This window comes from Piliocolobus tephrosceles, unplaced genomic scaffold (genome assembly GCF_002776525.5).
Source record: "Piliocolobus tephrosceles isolate RC106 unplaced genomic scaffold, ASM277652v3 unscaffolded_33838, whole genome shotgun sequence".
Lineage (NCBI taxonomy): Eukaryota > Metazoa > Chordata > Mammalia > Primates > Cercopithecidae > Piliocolobus > Piliocolobus tephrosceles.
This window is the reverse complement of record NW_022317463.1, coordinates 5,710-23,324: the sequence shown is the minus strand read 5'-3', so window position 1 is coordinate 23,324 and position 17,615 is coordinate 5,710. Positions and strand designations below refer to the sequence as shown.

The window sequence follows — 17,615 nt, the reverse complement described above, 5'->3', positions numbered from 1 at the left end:
AGTGGACTAAAATATAACCAATACAAAAAACAAAAAAACAAAAAAAACAACCATGAGCTCGTAATAAAACAAAATGAAAAGAAAGCAAACAAAACAAAAACTCTGAAACCCCACTGGTCTCTTTCAAGGAATGTTATCATTGTTCTGCAAATGAGCAAACAAGCAACTAATCCTGTCTTTTCATTACATACTACAATTGAAGCAAATAGCTGATATGGCAAAGTTACTCTTTGTAGAAAAAACTCCAGCTAACAAATGCAGAAGTTATGAATTTAAAAAATTAGAATATTACCACTTTTCAGCATTTAATAAAATGGATTTAAACATCATCAATGGCTATTAAAACCATTAGGTTAAAGTTTGCTGAGGAACTTTATGAGTAGAATAGACTAACGACAGCTGAACTACTATAATCAATCCTAACACGAAAAAAGGGATAATTAGATATCATGACTTCCAAAGGAAATGAATGTATATTTTACCAACTAGTTCTGAAAGTCTTTATGTCTAACCACCAGTTCATGGAAAATGAGAGAGACAGAGAAACAGGTAATCAGTCAAACTCAGAATATGGAATTCCACAACAGAAAAATGATCCAGTTTCTTCAACAAATAAATGACACAGAAGAAAAACAAAGGTGTGATAGGGTGAGAAGAAACTATTACAGACTAAAATGTGTAGACCTTGTCTGAACCCGTGTTTGAACAAACCACTGTAAAACAAAACAAAGCAAAAAAACTATAAAAAGACATTCTGGGTCAATCTGATAAATCTGTACATGAAATAGGATATTAGATGACACTGAAGAGCTGCTGTCAACTGTTAGGTATAACGATGTTTCAAAAAAAAAAAGGCATGTATTAGTCATTATTGCAGAAATTTTGGTTGAAACAATAGGGTAAGATTTACATTAAAATACTTCAGCAATTAGAAGATGAAGAGGTGTTGGTGGTGATGGAGATAATGAGAGAATGATAAAACCTGTTGAGGCTGGGTAGCTGGTTTCTCCCTTTTATATAAATTTGAAAGTCTCAGCCAGGTGCGGTGGCTCACGCCTGTAATCCCAACACTTTGGGAGGCTGAGAGGCAGGTGGATCACCTGAGGTCAGGAGTTCAAGACCAGCCTGGCCAACACGGTGAAACCTCACCTCTACTAAAAAATACAAAATCAGTTGGGCGTGATGGTGGGCACCTATAATCCCAGCTACTCAGGAGGCTGAGGCAGGGAGGATTGGTTGAACCTGGGAGGTGGAGGTTGCAGTGAGCTGAGATCCTGCCAATGCACTCCAGCCTGGGCGACAGAGTAAGAGTCCGTCTCAAAAAAAAAAAAAAGTCTCCATAATAAAAAGTTAAAAAAAGAAAAATGGGTGTGAAGGTTAAATTTATAGTTCACACAGACAGTATACTTCTTTGGTAGTCTAAAAATAGGCTGATGAGACAGCAGTCTCTGCCAGAGCAACCACATTAAAAATTTTGTTTAGATTCTCAGGAAGGCCTGCCAAAAAGCCCATTTAATTAATAGTGTTTTTCAAAGGGGTGCTTTTTGACACTGTGGGTAGATCAATTCTTTGTGGAATCAGAACTACCTTGGACACTGCAGGACATTTAATTCAGCATCATAGGCTCAAGATACCCAAAGCCAACAACATCACCCCCTCTAGTCACCATAACAACAGAAGGAGAAAACCTCCCATTTCCCCAAAATGTCCCTGGGAGCACTAAGGAACCAACTCTGGTTAAGAACTGCTTCATTAGACCACAGACTGTCGATTTACGATTAAAAAAAGAAAGACAATAAACAGGGCCACAAAAATATTAGTAAAGAATGAATTGGCTATTGAAAAGGCCATTTTTAATTTAACAAAGAGTCTGTCTTATTAATTCACGGTAGGAATTGGGGACAAATAAGAAAAGCATACATACAGTCAGCATTTTTCAATGACTGCTTCTTTTTGGAAGGTTTGGAGATGACTTTTATCCGCTTGCTGAGGAACACACCAATGTCATCACTGTTGCCATAGAACATCTTCACAGACAACATGAAGTGCTTTCGCTTGTCTGAATCAGATATGTACAATGTTTTGGCTGTGCAATAGTTCTGTGAAAGAAAAGTAAAGTTTTAATAGCAGCAAAACCTTGTTTGTTTATGTAGTACCTACAACTCAGAATCGTCATAGTTTAAGTAATAATAAGAAAAACAATTCCAATGCATAGCTGATAAAACCAACTACAAAAATTATCAACTGTAAAAATTACTGAAATGGATTTCTGAAAAGTACAAAATCTTCCTTATAAAGTCTACAAAACACAAACATTGTCATCTATGGTATCCTCTTTTAAAAAAGACCATTTAAAAAAACAGTATTTTCTTGTTTTACACAGCTCTACAACTGTGTCATGGAATTATCCCTCAATGTTACAGCAGTAACTTTTAAAATAATTTTTACAGTTAATAAAATCAATGACTATCTTCAAAAAAAAATAAAGCCATCAAAATTCAACAAATTATGTAAAAGATTTTAGCAGTAGTTCTTCTCAAAATAGTGCATAGAATGTTTTTCTTTACATAGCTGAACACTAGAGTAGTCACTTGTAAGTTTGAGGAAAACAACGCAAGACAAACTGGATGATTATAAAATGTCTTAACCAGAAAGAGATTATATAAGCATTACCTTAAAGAACTATTTTTAAAATGGTTAACTGCACAAAAGGGCGATTCATATGTATCACTAAAAGAACTGAATTTAAAGGTACTAGAGAAAATGCTCAAGGCATTATGTCAGTTTACCAGAATTTAAATTCTGATAACTGAAAAGATTAAGAGATACAGCACTTGACAAAGAGCAAAGACACTTCAAAATGCTACTGCTTATATTATATATGACAATTCTAAAATCTTTCCTATTCTCTTGATCCCTGTGAATCAGAGAGGGATCTAAACTATTGTCCTTTTCCAGATAAGATAAATAATGCTGAAACACAGTATAAATATCTAAAGTATCTGAATTATATTTTTTTAAAGATCAGCATTCCACTTTAAAATTAGGCTAAACAAGTTTTTTCAACTATCTCTTCTGTATCTTCCTTTTAAAAAGCAGAGCAAATGCTACTCAGGAAACAGTTAATGACTTCTAGGTTTTTATTTTTAAAATTTTACTCACAGACAGCCTTGGTAGCAGACAAAACTACTGCAATCGTTTATTGTACTTCTCATAGCAAAGCTATATAAGAAAATTTAGGTGCTATCTTGAACATTACACATTCAATTAAGTTTTTAAAAATCAAAAGTTCCGTAAAAGCTTTGAGAGGTTTTGCTCTGTAGAAGGCAAAAATAAGATAAAGCTAATCACAGTAATAAGAAAAATAAAAACAGGCCAGGCTGGTGGCTCATGCCTGTAATCCCAGCACTTTGGGAGGCCGAGGTGGGCAGACTGCTTAAGTCCAGAAATTTGAGACCAGCCTGAGCAACATGGTGAAACCCATCTCTACAAAAAACACAAAAATTATCCAGGCATGGTGGTGCATGCCTGTAGTCCCAGCTACTCAGGAGGCTGAGGTGGGAGGGTCACTTGAGCCCAGGAGGCAGAGGTTGTAATGAGCCGTGATCCCACCACTGCACTCCAGCCTGGGCGACAGGGCGGCACCCTGTCTCAAAATGAATAAAAATAAAGAAACAAGAAAACAACAGTACTTTGCAGTCACATCACTCCTTGCACCCAAGAACTCCAACACACTCAGAGATGGCATCTGTGAGCCTCTATGCCCACAGGTCTGCCATACTCTTAAAAATGACAGCAATGAAGGTCAAATTAAGCTTAACAATGAAATTCTTCTGCAACATAAGGTGAGGTCTGTGAAAATCGGTATCAATGTACTAAAGCAGACAGTCATGGGAAGCAAAAATGAAATGTATATCTAAATGAAGGTAATTACATTCTAATGGGAAAGCTTAAAACTGTTGAGATCGCTTAATTTTGAGTGTTAAAATTAAAAGGTAAGATCCATTTGAGAAAGAGAAAATACTGAAATCCAGCATAAATAACACATACTGGCAAACAAGAAAGGAAAAAAAGAACCAAGAAGGTTAGATCGTAAAACCTACACAAAAAGAACTGCATTTTGTTCAGAAAAAACAAACACACATATATCTCCTTGGAAAGAAAGGAAATATATCCCTAATTACAATGAGTAGTTTGAATCCACAAAAATCATAACCAAGATAATTTTATGGGAACTATTTTTAAAAAACTATAAGGCCACTGACCACAAACTACTCAAATTCCATTAAGAAAAAAAGGAATCAGGCCTGTAATCCCAGCACTTTGGGAGGCCGAGATGGGCGGATCACAAGGTCAGGAGATCGAGACCATCCTGGCTAACACGGTGAAACCCCGTCTCTACTAAAAAATACAAAAACTAGCCGGGCGATGTGGCGGACGCCTGTAGTCCCAGCTACTTGGGAGGCTGAGGCAGGAGAATGGTGCAAACCCGGGAGGCGGAGCTTGTAGTGAGCTGAGATCTGGCCACTGCACTCCAGCCTGAGCGGCAGAGTGAGACTCCGTCTCAAAAAAAAAGAAAAAAAGGAAAAAGTCACTAACTCACAGAAAATAAGCAAATAAAACTAAAATTACATTTGCCTTGCTATTCTAAAAGGTTAAATTAGCTAATGGAATTCTAGAAGAGAAAATGGTATATAATCATCTCTCTAGAAATACTCTTTGAAAACAAGATCTTTAGGCAATAAAGACATTTCCCTGAAAGGAAGAAGAAATACCAAGTCTAATGCTGCAAAGTGATACTTGCGAAAGACAAGCAGTGATACTATTGCTTGGTTTATTTGGTATTACCTCACTTAAAATTACTGGAAGCTGGAACTGGTTAAAATGAGCTATGAAGTAGGATTAAAGTTATATACACAGGTAGCTAGAATCTCTGGCTTCTCACTACCTATCTGATCCACTCATTCATAGTACTGAATGTCTACATGTGAAGCCTGGAGGCATATAACTCTGAGATTTCCTAGGCAACAAGAAAACAGATGAGACAAGATGAAGATCTATTAGATCGACCCACCACTTAAATATATTCGTTACTTTAGCTCAGGGGTCATAATTTAGAAATAGTTTGACTGGTTTAAGAGGAAACAACCTTTATTGTAATAAGTATCCCAAATCTAATCTAAAATAGTCAACAAACCTTCTTACAAAAATTATAAAGATATAATGACATACAAATAGCTAAATTTGAAGGAGGTTGATATTAAGACCTGTAGTACTATCTGTAAAATCACTAAAATTGAATTTGAGAGCACATATCCCCTAGCTCACCTCCATCAACACCACTCCTAACCCATATCTCTAGTGCCAACTACAACACAGCAAACACTAAAATATTCAACAAAGATGCATCGAATGAAACAGCTGTTTATGCACTATTTTAGAAGACGTTTAGTCATTGAGATCAGAACTAACCATTTTCCAAAGTATAGTAGCAAGCAAAAATAAAATCATAGCTAAATCCCAAGTGAATAAAAAACTATCTTTCAATACTAAAAGTATAGATTGGCTGGACACGGTGGCACACACCCATAATCCCAGCACTTTGGGAAGCTGAGGTGGGTAGATTGCTTGAGCTCAGGAGTTCAAGACCAGCCTAGCTAACATGGCGAAACCCTGTCTCTACAAAAAAATACAAAAAAGTTAGCTGGACATGGTGACGCACACCTGCGGTCCTACTACTTGAGAGGTGGAGGCTGCAGTCAGCCAAGATTGCACCATTGCATTTCAACCTGGGTGACAGAGTAAAAATCCCGTCCAGGGAAAGAAAAAAAAAAAGATCTAGATTGACTGCTTTCTAAATTCATACAATTAGTAAAACTAGTTGATAAATTGTTTTCTCTAGAAAATTAATTAAACAACCCCTGCTATGCACTAAAATTTGAGTATAACCAACTGTGGCTGTTCTTGTCTATAGTATCTCTGATGTCAAGTAAACATTTATGATCTTTATAACCCAGATAAATGCTTTCCACAATGTATATATCATCATGTCTAGTATAAAACTAAGATTAAAACAGCAGAGTAAAACATTACTGAACAATGTATTTTTGTTGAGATTTGAGTATCAAACCTCTGTCAAACAGAAGATGAGCAATCAGCCTCCTAAATTTATTACTGGCTTCCAACAGAAATCTGATTTGCTAAAACTGCTTGCAAGCTGGGGAAGCTTACTGCATGCCATCTTCCTATGTCAGCAGCATAAGCTTCCTGAATGACTAGACCAAAGCGATCTGAGAGGCATATTTTTTGGTCCTAGTTTATATATTCCAGAAATTGTTACCAACAGTTATTAAAGAAAAAAATCTCCACCACAAGAATGAATACGAAAACTACATTCTGGTACCATGGTGCCCCTTTCTGGTGAACTAGCAGTCTTCATTTACCTTTCCTTCCAAGTTTAGCTGCTGCATTTCTTGGTCACTATTTCCGATCCCAATAAATGCACACGGTTGAGACTCTTGTTCAGAACAACCATCACGTTCCATTTGTTCTTTTTTTTTCTTCCATCCACTGCCCATAAGATACACACAAGGAGGAGGGCAAAAAAACCTGAAGAATTATGGGGGGGAAAAAAAAAAGCTCAAATCAATTAGATTCAAGAAAGCATTTCCTTTTCTTGAACATTATGAATACAAAATCATATTGAAATGCACCTATTTCCCAAAGAAAAATTTTGGTGAAGCCTTTTGTAATGCAAATAATCATGCCCACAAGACAGAAATCGGGACTTCCACAATAACTAAATCTGTTCAGGTAAAATATTGGAGCTATGCGTACAGTTAGATTAAATACTTTTTAGAGTACAGAACTTCTCTTTGTATTTTCACATGGCTCAGAGTTCTAAACTACTGGAGTTCAGCAAATTCAGTGCACTCTAACATATTACAAAACATGATAAACCACCACAAAATCTGTAATTACTAATTAAGGCCTATTCAAAATGACACAATCATTAATGAGTGACATTATTGTTATGGATACTGCATTTAACTTAATGTGGTAAATTAACTTAATGGGATAAATTAACCTAGAAAATTTTATTATCAAGTATTGTCCATAGTAGAAATACCCAAAATATTAATAAAAGCAAAAGAGTCAAAAGTAAATGGATCTCCTGATTATGCGCAGTGTTGTGTTTTGCATATCTTTGAATTTTATATATACATGGAACACCTGGTGCACTGTAGATATCTGAGAAATATTTCATGCTCAAAGAACAATATACTATATTCTTTCAACTCACAGAATACCACAGGTTTGTTTTGCTAGTTGTCAAAAACCACCCTTACAAGTTCTTCTGAGAATGACTTTCTTATAATCTTTTCTTTAGCAATTAAAAATATTATCTATTGCAAAGCCTAGCGCAAGGCTCATATTTTACATAGTTCAGACCATCAATCCAGTCCTTATATAGGGTATAAATTCAGCTTTGCTCAATTATAATGCTGACTTGTACATACTTTAAAACATCTATGCCATATCTCTTTAGAGGGCCTGAAAACTCAAATTAACTATAGTAGCCACATAAGTCATATAAATGGGTGAACGGTGTATATATAATAAACAGGAATATCCAGGCTGGGCGCAGTGGCTCATGCCTGTAATCTTAACATTTTGGGAGGCAGAGGCAGGTGGATTGCTTGAGCCCAGGAGTTTGAGACCAGCCTGGGCAACATGGCTAAACCTCGTGTCTATAAAAAATACAAAAATTAGTGGGCATGGTGGCAGGCACCTATAGTCCCAGCTACTCCAGTGGCTAAGGTGGGAGGACTACCTGAGCCTGGGAGCTCAAGGCTGCGGTGAGCTGTCATAGTGCACCTGCACTCCAGCCTGGGTGAGTGAGACTGTCTTAAAAAAAAAAAAAAAAATTAGGAATATCCTTTAGTTTCCCAAAGAAGTAGTTTCCTTCCCTTCTTTCTTGAAACACACAGCCTCCATTGTCATTCTCACTTTTTGTACTGTTATTAGTACAGAAAATTTTTTACTTTTCTTAATCCTAGTATAAGAAAACCCAGATCTTAAATGCAATGATAATCAGCCACTGCTGTGTATATATCCACTCACACTCACGTGGCTGAACTATGGGCATGCAAGTCTAGTGTTGGTCCCGTCCTCCAACTGTTCAATAGATGCCTGAAATCAAATTTTATACGAAATAGTTTTTTTAAATTTGGCAACTAATTTACACTTATTAACACTCTGTAGGCCAACAATGTGCAGACTAAAAGAAAAAAACTTTATGTGCATATATGCACACACATGCAGACACCAGCAGGCTGGATTTGGTGCTTAGGTCTTCTTGAAGGTGGTAATATCTACTTCTTATTTGCTTCCCCCTCAGCCTCTACAATATTATCTATACTGAATTGACTCAAAATATATTAATAGAACCTACTTTTTGTTCAACCCTAACCAGACTACTTTAGAGGCAATTTACATACGACTTACAAGAAGTAAGCTGGGTTTATTTAACATTCATTAATTCTCCAAATTATTTATTATATCCTGAGTGTGTAACAGATACTGGGGATATAGCAGTAAAAATAACCAAAAAAATGAAACAAAATTCCTGTTCTCATGGAACTTACACTCTAATAGGAGAGAGATAATAAAAACAGATAAATGAGTGAAATAACATGCACATGTACTCCATTAGCTGGTGTACTCCATTAGCTGGGGAGAAAAAAATAAAGCAGGCAAGGGGTACTTGAAATGGGGACAGCCCAAGGTGGCCAGGAAAAGTTTCCTTAAGAAGGTGACTTTGAGTCATGACCTAAAGCCATGCGGACACCTGGGGCAAGAGCATTTCCACAGAGGAAAGAGCCAGTGCAAAGGCTCTGAGGTACGAAGGACTGTGACCAAGAGTGGGGAAACAACCAACAGACCAGAGTGGCTGGAGCGGAGAGCAGAAGGGGGATTAACAGGCAGCGAAGCCAGAGGTAGTGGACAAGTAGACCAAGGAGGCCCTAAGGATTTAACTGAGTGAGGAGGGAAGTCTCTGTAGTCCTCTCACATTTATCTAATCCAATAGAAAAGAGCAGTTTTCATGCCCGTATACTTACACTGAGGCCAAGGATATAAAGGTCACAGCCAAGGTAGTGGGCCCAGTTCCAGGTCACTCTAAGTTTGGAGGGAAGCCTGGATTAACTGGGCTAGTTTTGGAGTGGGTTCAGTTCAAGTCTACAAAGGGGAGCTTTCTGGCTTCTAATGCTGGGAGTTACTCAATGCTTACTATGGCACAGAGTCAAATACCTAGGCTGGCACACTCTCAGGAGGTTGAGAAGGCATCAGTTTTGGAAACACAACTCCTGTTAGTTTTTTATTGAACACTGATGTTAGGACTCCTTAGTAAACTGGTGTATCAGCTATAAAACTCAAAGAGCTGTGTTTTAGTACAGGTTGTGTATTGCTTATCTAAAATGCTTGGGACCAATAGTGTTTTGAATTTTTTTTTTTTTCCAGATCTTGGATTGTTTGCATTTATTCTTAGCGGTTGAACATCCCAAATCTAAAATGCTCCAGGCTGGGTGCAGTGACTCATGCCTGTAATTCCAGCACTTTGGGAGGCCAAGGCGGGAGGATCACTTGAGGCCAGGAGTTCAAGACCAGACTGGCCAACATGGCAAAACACTGTCTCTACTAAAAATACAAAAATTAGCCAGGCATGGTAGTGCATGCCTGTAGTCCTAGTTACTCAGGAGGCGGAGGCACGAGAATTGCTTGAACCCGGTAGGTAGGGGTTGCAGCGAGCCAAGATAGTGCCACTGTATTCCAGCCTAGATGACAGAGGAAGACTCTTACAGGGTTATGTTGGCACTCAGGGTTTTCAGATTTTGGAGCACTTCGAATTTTTCGATTGGGAATGCACAACCTGTATGCCAAATACAGTAGTCAAATCACAATGAGTTATCATAAATGGTACTTCTTAATTTCACATTTGAAAAATATAAAGAGAGCTAAAATGATAAAAGAATGAGTAGTGCTAGTTTTCTCAAAAGTACTGTGACAAAATGCATGAAACGGTAAAAATCAGGTTGATAAAAAATTCTCTATTCAAAACAATGACCAAGGGTCTATCTTGAAAGTGCTTTCCAATCATGTAATAAATATAAGAAAAATGAAGAGTTTTCAATAGTCTCTGAGTCTTAAAAAAAAAAAAAAAAAAACACTCAAGTCTAAATTATTTTAAACAGCCATGATGGAAGAAAGTAGCAAATCCAATATAATCTAAACATTGAAATTATTTCTATATTGCTGATAAAATCATAACTTAAACATCCCAATATCATCATCCCCTAAAATAAGGCAAACAAATCAAGTTGTTGCCCAGACTTCAGTAACAATACAGTGATTGAATAAAAGTCAGCATATATACAAAAAAAGGGCAAGAATACAAGCAAAAGAAACCAAAGAGAATGGGGTAAAAATAAAAGGCCACCAAATTAACAGAAGAAAACTCAAATACATCTTTATTTTATTTATTTATTTATTTACTTATTTATTTAATTTTAAAGATACAGTCAGACTTTCACTATGTTGCCCAGGTTGGTCTTGAACTCCTGGTCTCAAGGGATTCTCCTGTCTTGGTCTCTAAAAGTGTTGGGATTACAGGCACAAGCCACTGCACCTGGCCTAAAATATATCTTACGTGGTGTATTTTAGGCCAGGTGTGTGAAACTGACGATTTTTTTAAAATTTGGGCAGTTGGTCAATATGTATCAAACACTCAGTGAAAAGTCTGACCAGTAAGTGGTTAGCCTAGAGTTTAACTGCTGCTACAAAAAGATATCCTATACAACACGTTGCCTCTATTTTCTCATCTTTCCCAGCAGCTCTATCAACTATGACAAACAATACTTTCTCTGCCACTTGGTGGCGATATGCACACATTTAAAATTTTATTCCTGTCATAGTTGTCTTTATTTTCAGAGACTGTTTCAACACCTATTTCCTCAAATCTTGAGATGATGTCTGAAAACTGCCTTACAGATTCAAAGGCTTTTTATCCATCCCAATATATAAATTCGGTTAAACAGAATCCAAACTCACGACATTTGCATTATCTTGCTACCCTTGCAGAATCATTACTAACCTTTGATGATTATTCAGTTCACAAGGACCGTATTTAGGAACTTTTTGCATACCACAATTGGCCAATTAACACAAATCTCAATATGACTTCAGAATCAGTCTAAATGGCTTTACTGTTAATTGTTTCAACAGCATCATACTGCTGCTTAATTACTGCCTTCAAGAAAGCTGAATGTTAATATGTCAAATGACATATTAACATTTCCTCTAGATAAAATAATCTTTTAAAAAGTTTATTTTTTAACCTAAGACCTTACTTAATGAGAAACTCATCACTAATATAAATGGGGTACTAGATGTGCCATGCAAATAAATATTAGTTATTAGGCACCATATTTAACATTAAGAACAATTTAAAATTTGGGGATAAAATTTCCTAACCAAATATTTTTAAGCATCACTTAAAATGATGGAGTTATTTTTTTTCACAAAAAAACTGGAGTTATTTTGTATGCCAAAAAGACACAGCCAAGAGGACTGTGATCATGCCCTCAGGTTACCTCACGCCTTGTGCCTTTGCAACTCTTCAAAAAGGCCTGAACCTGGATCAGCAAGAAAGAAGGCAGATCTTCCTCTTCCCACTATGCACTCCACCACCAACTAAGAGCCCAGAACTCTTTTCTGAATCCAGGGGAGTTTGCTAGACATCCAGAGGGCTAGACTAGCATTAGCAGTCCCTTGATACTAACACCTGTTTTTTAAAAAATCAAGTAAATTTAATGGGTTTCCCCTTTATTATAAAGTAATGCATGTCTACTTTGAAATTTTTAACAATACAAATCAGTAAAAATATAGGAAAGTGGTACTCTGGCCTTTTCATCATTTTTATTCATTTTTTTAGAGGACTTCAAAGTTTAGATTGTTCAAGCTTTCTTTTGACTGGGGTTTTAGACCAACTAGGCCATGCCCAAACAATACAGAGAAATTGAAAACAGGACGGGCGTGGTGGCTCACGCCTGTAATCCCAGTACTTTGGGAGGCAGAGGCGGGCAGATCACAAGGTCAAGAGTTCGAGACCAGCCTGGTCAACATGGTAAAAGCCCATCTCTACTAAAAATACAAAAAGTAGCCGGGCGCGGTGGCTCAAGCCTGTAATCCCAGCACTTTGGGAGGCCAAGACGGGCGGATCACAAGGTCAGGAGATCGAGATCATCCTGGCTAACACAGTGAAAACCCGTCTCTACTAAAAAATACCAAAAATCTAGCCGGGCGAGGTGGCGGGCGCCTGTAGTCCCAGCTACTCGGGAGGCTGACGCAGGAGAATGGCATAAACCCGGGAGGCGGAGCTTGCAGTGAGCTAAGATCCAGCCACTGCACTCCAGCCCGGGCAACAGAGCAAGACTCCGTCTCAAAAAAAAAAAAAAAAAAAAAATACAAAAAGTAGCTGTGCATGGTGGTGGGTGCCTGCAATCCCAGCTACTCAGGAGGCTGAGGCAGGAGGATCGTTTGAACCTGGGAGGCAGAGGTTGCAGTGAGCCAAGATTGTGCCATTGTACTCCAGTCTGGGCAACAAGGTGAGACTCCATCTCAAAAAAAAAAAAAAAAAAAAAAAGAAGAAAAAAAATAAAAGCTACTACAATAAAAGATAAGGTTAAGTTTTCCATTTTAACTCGATAAACCACTACAGCTCTATATGCATGTTTGTTTGTTTGTTTTGAGACAGAGTCTCACTCTGCCACCCAGGCTGGAGTGCAGTGGCACTATCTCGGATCAGTGCAACCTCCACCTCCTAGGTTCAAGCGATTCTCCTGCCTCAGCCTCCACAGTAGCTAGGATTACAGGTGCCTGCCACCACACCTGGCTAATGTTTGTATTTTTAGTAGAGATGGGGTTTCACCAAGTTGGCCAGGCTGGTCTTGAACTCCTAACCTCAGGTGATCCTCTCACCTTAGCCTCCCAGAGTGCTGGGATTACAGGCGTGAGCCACCGCACCCGGCCGTATTTTTTAACAGTAACTAACAAACAGGAACCTTATCTGGATTTTAACATATTTTCTAAATAGCTCTTCCCCTTTTGTTATCTTCATTGGGCCTCAGTTATACATCCCGGTATTAAATGACATAGTGACTTTTAAAACTCCTAGTAAAGGTCTTTTTGCATAAAACCTGGCACATAATAGCCAAATAGCCAATCAGAAATAAAGAATAAGTGAATTCAATTGTACTAAAATGCATCTTCAAAAATCCAGAGAAAAGAAAAGCAGCTTGCCCAAGTCTGAAGCTATATGATAAACATGCATCTATTCACAATTCAATTAGAGCTAGTCCAGTCTCACCCAGGTAATGGTAAAAGAGTTAGTCCTAGGCAAAGTTAAGTTTACAAAGTTTAAGTACTCAAAGGACCTTTTTCTCCTTAGTCCCTGCTCTAGATAACACAACACTCAAACGCAAATGAAATGGTATGGCAATTAGGGTAGTAAAAAGGGTAAATATTTAAAATTAGGCCCTCAAGAGTTCCAACCCTAGCTCCACAGATTCCTAACTAATGTCAACCTGGACACATTTAAAATCTCTGATTTTTAGATTCTTTGCCCACAGAATTTGGATCATAACATGACTACTTTACAAAATTATTATGAGGATTACAACTTTAAAATATTTATAAAGCACTTTCAGAACAATGTCTGGCTCATGATCAGAGCCGATATGAAACTGTTTCTACCTCAGATTCACTGTGAGGTGCACAGCTGGCCTTTTAGATTCTTCTTCCATAATGACAGGTGTTGACTTTTTCTGTTTTGCTTAAAAAGCAGAAAACTTGCTATAAACACACACTAAATTTCATTAATGAAAAAGAAATACTGAATTTCTAGTATCAACTTCATGGGGAAAAAAAGGACCACTAATTTGAGTTGGTATGCTATGTCCCAAACTACAGATATCAACTTCTTCCCATATTTAACCCTAAATCAGTGTTTAAGTTGTGTTAGTAAAGTAAGATAAAATAATCATAAATTTAGTAAGCCTGAATAACAATACCCGGCAGTATGAATCTTAAAAATTGTTTTCACTTGTTCATCTTTGAGGATAAAACTACCAATTAAATAGCTTTACCTTCTTAGCCAAGCACGGTGTCTCATGCCTCTAATCCTTTGGGAGGCAGAGGAGGGCGGATCACTTGAGCCCAGGAGTTTGGGATCATCCTGGACAGCATAGTGAAACCCTGTCTCTATAAAAAATACAAAAATTAGCTGGCCATGGTGGTGAGTGCCTGTAGTCCCAGTTACTCAGGTGGCTGAGGTGGGAGGATCACCTGAGCCCAGTAAGCAAAAATCATACCACTGCACTCCAGTCAGGGCAACAGAATGAGACCCTGTCTCAAAAAAAAAAAAAAAAAAAAAAAGCTTTACCCTTCTTTTCAGCTCAGATCTAGTCAGCTTCCAGGAACTTCCTAAAAAGGGACTTCCTAATTCTCCTTTAACATGTAAATTAATTTAATCACATACATATAACATTTCCCTTCTCTTAAGCATAAGCTGAGGTTTCCTTTATGTCACAATCTCTAAGAATTCTACTCATTCCTTTCACAACAACCCCAAAACCTTAGTTTTCATTCCTTCTCTCTTTGGTTGGGTACCTTTCTAGCCAATTAAAAACCTTTGATCTTTCTCCATAAGCAGGCTTTTTCCATGAAATGCTTAACCAAAAAATGCTGTTTGAAAGACAGACTCAAGAAACTATTCACAAGAAAATTCCAGGAATCAAGTGAAGAAACAATGAAAGTCCCCAATTAAACATAAAAAATGCTGAAATTTATAGGATACCATGAGAAATATTTTAAAATCATCTTGTTGTAATTTAATTTTGGTTAATCTACTTTATAGGTAATTTCTGTTGAGTCCACATTCAACCAGTATGAGAGTATGAACCCAGTTTTGCTGTTTCTTCTTAGTAGCAACCCAAACAAGAATAGGATCAAGAGAGAGAGCCAGCAGTTTTCTTTATAATCACTCTATAGCTCAATTAACCTAAGCTCAAGACAGTTTTAGGATCAAGAGCTTATTTAGCCTTTTCCTTTTCAAAATGGTACTTTTGGGGTCACATTTGTGTAAAAAACTACATTTTCCACCAAAGAGAAAGCTTCGCTGTGAATGACCTAATGTATCACATAAGTATTTGGGAAATATTATGTGGCCCAAAAGAAAAATTGTGGATTATTTGATTTTTTAAGATCAGGGATTTATTAACAAGATGACCTTTATTAAATTCTCCTTCTAGCTTGAGTATGTGTAGAAAGTAGAAAAGTTCCTTTCAAAGCTTGTCTTGGTTTAAAAATAAAATAATAGACACTAGAAATAATAGCTTCTTACTCTAAAGCCTCCTATCAACTATTAGTTCTTACACTTTACCCCAATTAGTCGCTTTGGTTTACTCAGGCATGTCTGGGCAGGCCCAGACAAGTCTTAGCTCATAGCTTTATGCCTCTTCCTTATTTGGAAATGTTATTGCTTTCTTAAATCTTTTGTAAGCAACTTCCTCTCTTCTTTGTTCTCCCCTGTACTTACCTATTTAGGAAAGTTTTATGTTATTAGTAAATCGGGTATCAATTTAAGACTGTGAAGTCCAGCTCCAGCCAACGGATGCAGGACACAGAGGTAAGGATGACCCAAATGCATAAGGGACAAATATGTCTGCTTTTCCTTTGTTAAGTGTGCTCTCTCCATTATTCCATCTGCAAGGAGCACCCTTTCTGCAGAAAGTAAAGATTGCCTTGCTGAGAGATCCTCTGTCTCCATGCTGACTTTTCTTCATGGCACCAGTTATCTATTCCTAACAGTATACTACAATTCACTTTGTTTCTCCCCTTCAGGAGACAAATCCCCTATTTTTTATTTTGTACTAGCAAATGAACCCAGTAATAGAAACCATCCTCTGACACATATATTAATACATAATTGGCAAATTCATGTGGTAACTACAATTAACTATCCACCAGAAAAACAATAATCTTACCTTTTTTCATTTCCATATGACTTCTGTGCAACTTTTGCATGAAGAATAAGTACTGTTTGATCCCCTCGCTCTTTTAAATAATTTCGCATAGCTTCCCTAAAATCAAATATAAATATTACTGTTACAGAGGTGAAATTCGTGATGAAATCTTCCTTCATTACTATGCTCTGTAATGAGAGGAATGCTTATAAATATTTTTTAAATAAGCAAACCTTAAAAACAAAAACAATAAAGCAAAGTAAATCCATAAATTAAACTGGAAGATTATACAATGATACTAAACACTGCTCATTTTCAATTCTATTCCTTGTTCTTTAAAAATAAGAAACTGTCTAGCATTCTTTGGAATTTATGATGTAACTCAAACCACAATTACACCTTCCAGAATAACTAGAATCAACATATACACTGCTAATGTGGCTTTAAAATATTATAAAGTTAATAGAATGCAGTAATTTTGTAGTTTAATAATGTAGTTCCCCTCCTCAGGTTCCCTACCCCAGCTATCAGAAGCAACGTTTTTCACTGAATACAAAAGCTGTAACAAATCCTTAAGTCATCCAAATTTATTATTACATGATCCTAAAATGACAATGCTATAAGGACCAAGAAAGGCCTATTGTTCACATACGAATACATAATTATCTCAAGGATATTAAATAAATAAAATGTAATAAAGGCTAATTGAAATCAGTGAAAATCTGAATTTAAAAAAACATACAATGTTAATTCTTTCAAGTAAAAACAACTCTACATATTTATTGAGCAAATGGTCGATACAAAGTTCAATATCTTAAATTGTTTTGCTAAGCAATATTATATAGTAAAAAGAAAGCAAGTTCTACACAGATGAAACTATAACAATTCTGAATAAGCAGAATCCCAATTCTTGAGATGTCTTACACAGCCCAAACTTAAATGTTATTCTACTCATACTATAAAGACAAATATCAGGTATAAGAGGGTAGCTACAGGGTAGTAATAAGTTATTAAATATTAGGACTTCTAGGTTTACAGCACTTACATACTAAGTAGCCTGGGGCACATCATTTAACCTCAACCAGCCTCTGATTCCCTAACTGGAACCGGAAGATAGTAACAACTCCCTACCACAGGGTGGCTGAGGGGATTAAATGAGATAACCTAGATAACAGCATCTATTTTTACCAACTGAAAAAACCTGTTAGCTCCGAGGCAGGGCAGTAATACCAGGATATAAACAGACTGAGAACTAATCCCTACCACTGCAAAGGAACTCAAAGTCCAAATTGTAATGAAATGCAATAATCCAAGTAGTAATATGTACAAAAAGCACCAATAAGGGAATGCCTATGTAAAGACAAGGGTGGATGGTAAAGGACTACAAGCTGGGAAAAGTTTTTAGAAGCCCTAATCCTGAGACAGAAGTAGACACAGGAAGTGGGAGGAGGAAAGCATAAGGTGTTCCAGGGCCTGAAAATAGTGTGAACAAAGGCATCGATAACTGCACATTCAGGCTAAGGAGTAAGGCAG

At 37.0% G+C, this 17,615-nt stretch overlaps 1 protein-coding gene across 1 annotated transcript; it reads right to left on the bottom strand.

Moving 5' to 3' along the window:
- Window positions 1-1,816: 1,816 nt before the first annotated feature.
- LOC113222709 (recombining binding protein suppressor of hairless-like) lies at window positions 1,817-16,201 on the bottom strand. Its single transcript, XM_026452333.1, has 3 exons — window positions 16,104-16,201; window positions 6,444-6,609; window positions 1,817-2,099 (listed from the first exon to the last, which is right to left on the bottom strand). The coding sequence occupies exons 1-3, from the start codon at window positions 16,190-16,192 to the stop codon at window positions 1,884-1,886; spliced, it is 471 nt and encodes a 156-aa protein (XP_026308118.1). The 5' UTR covers window positions 16,193-16,201; the 3' UTR covers window positions 1,817-1,883.
- Window positions 16,202-17,615: the final 1,414 nt, after the last annotated feature.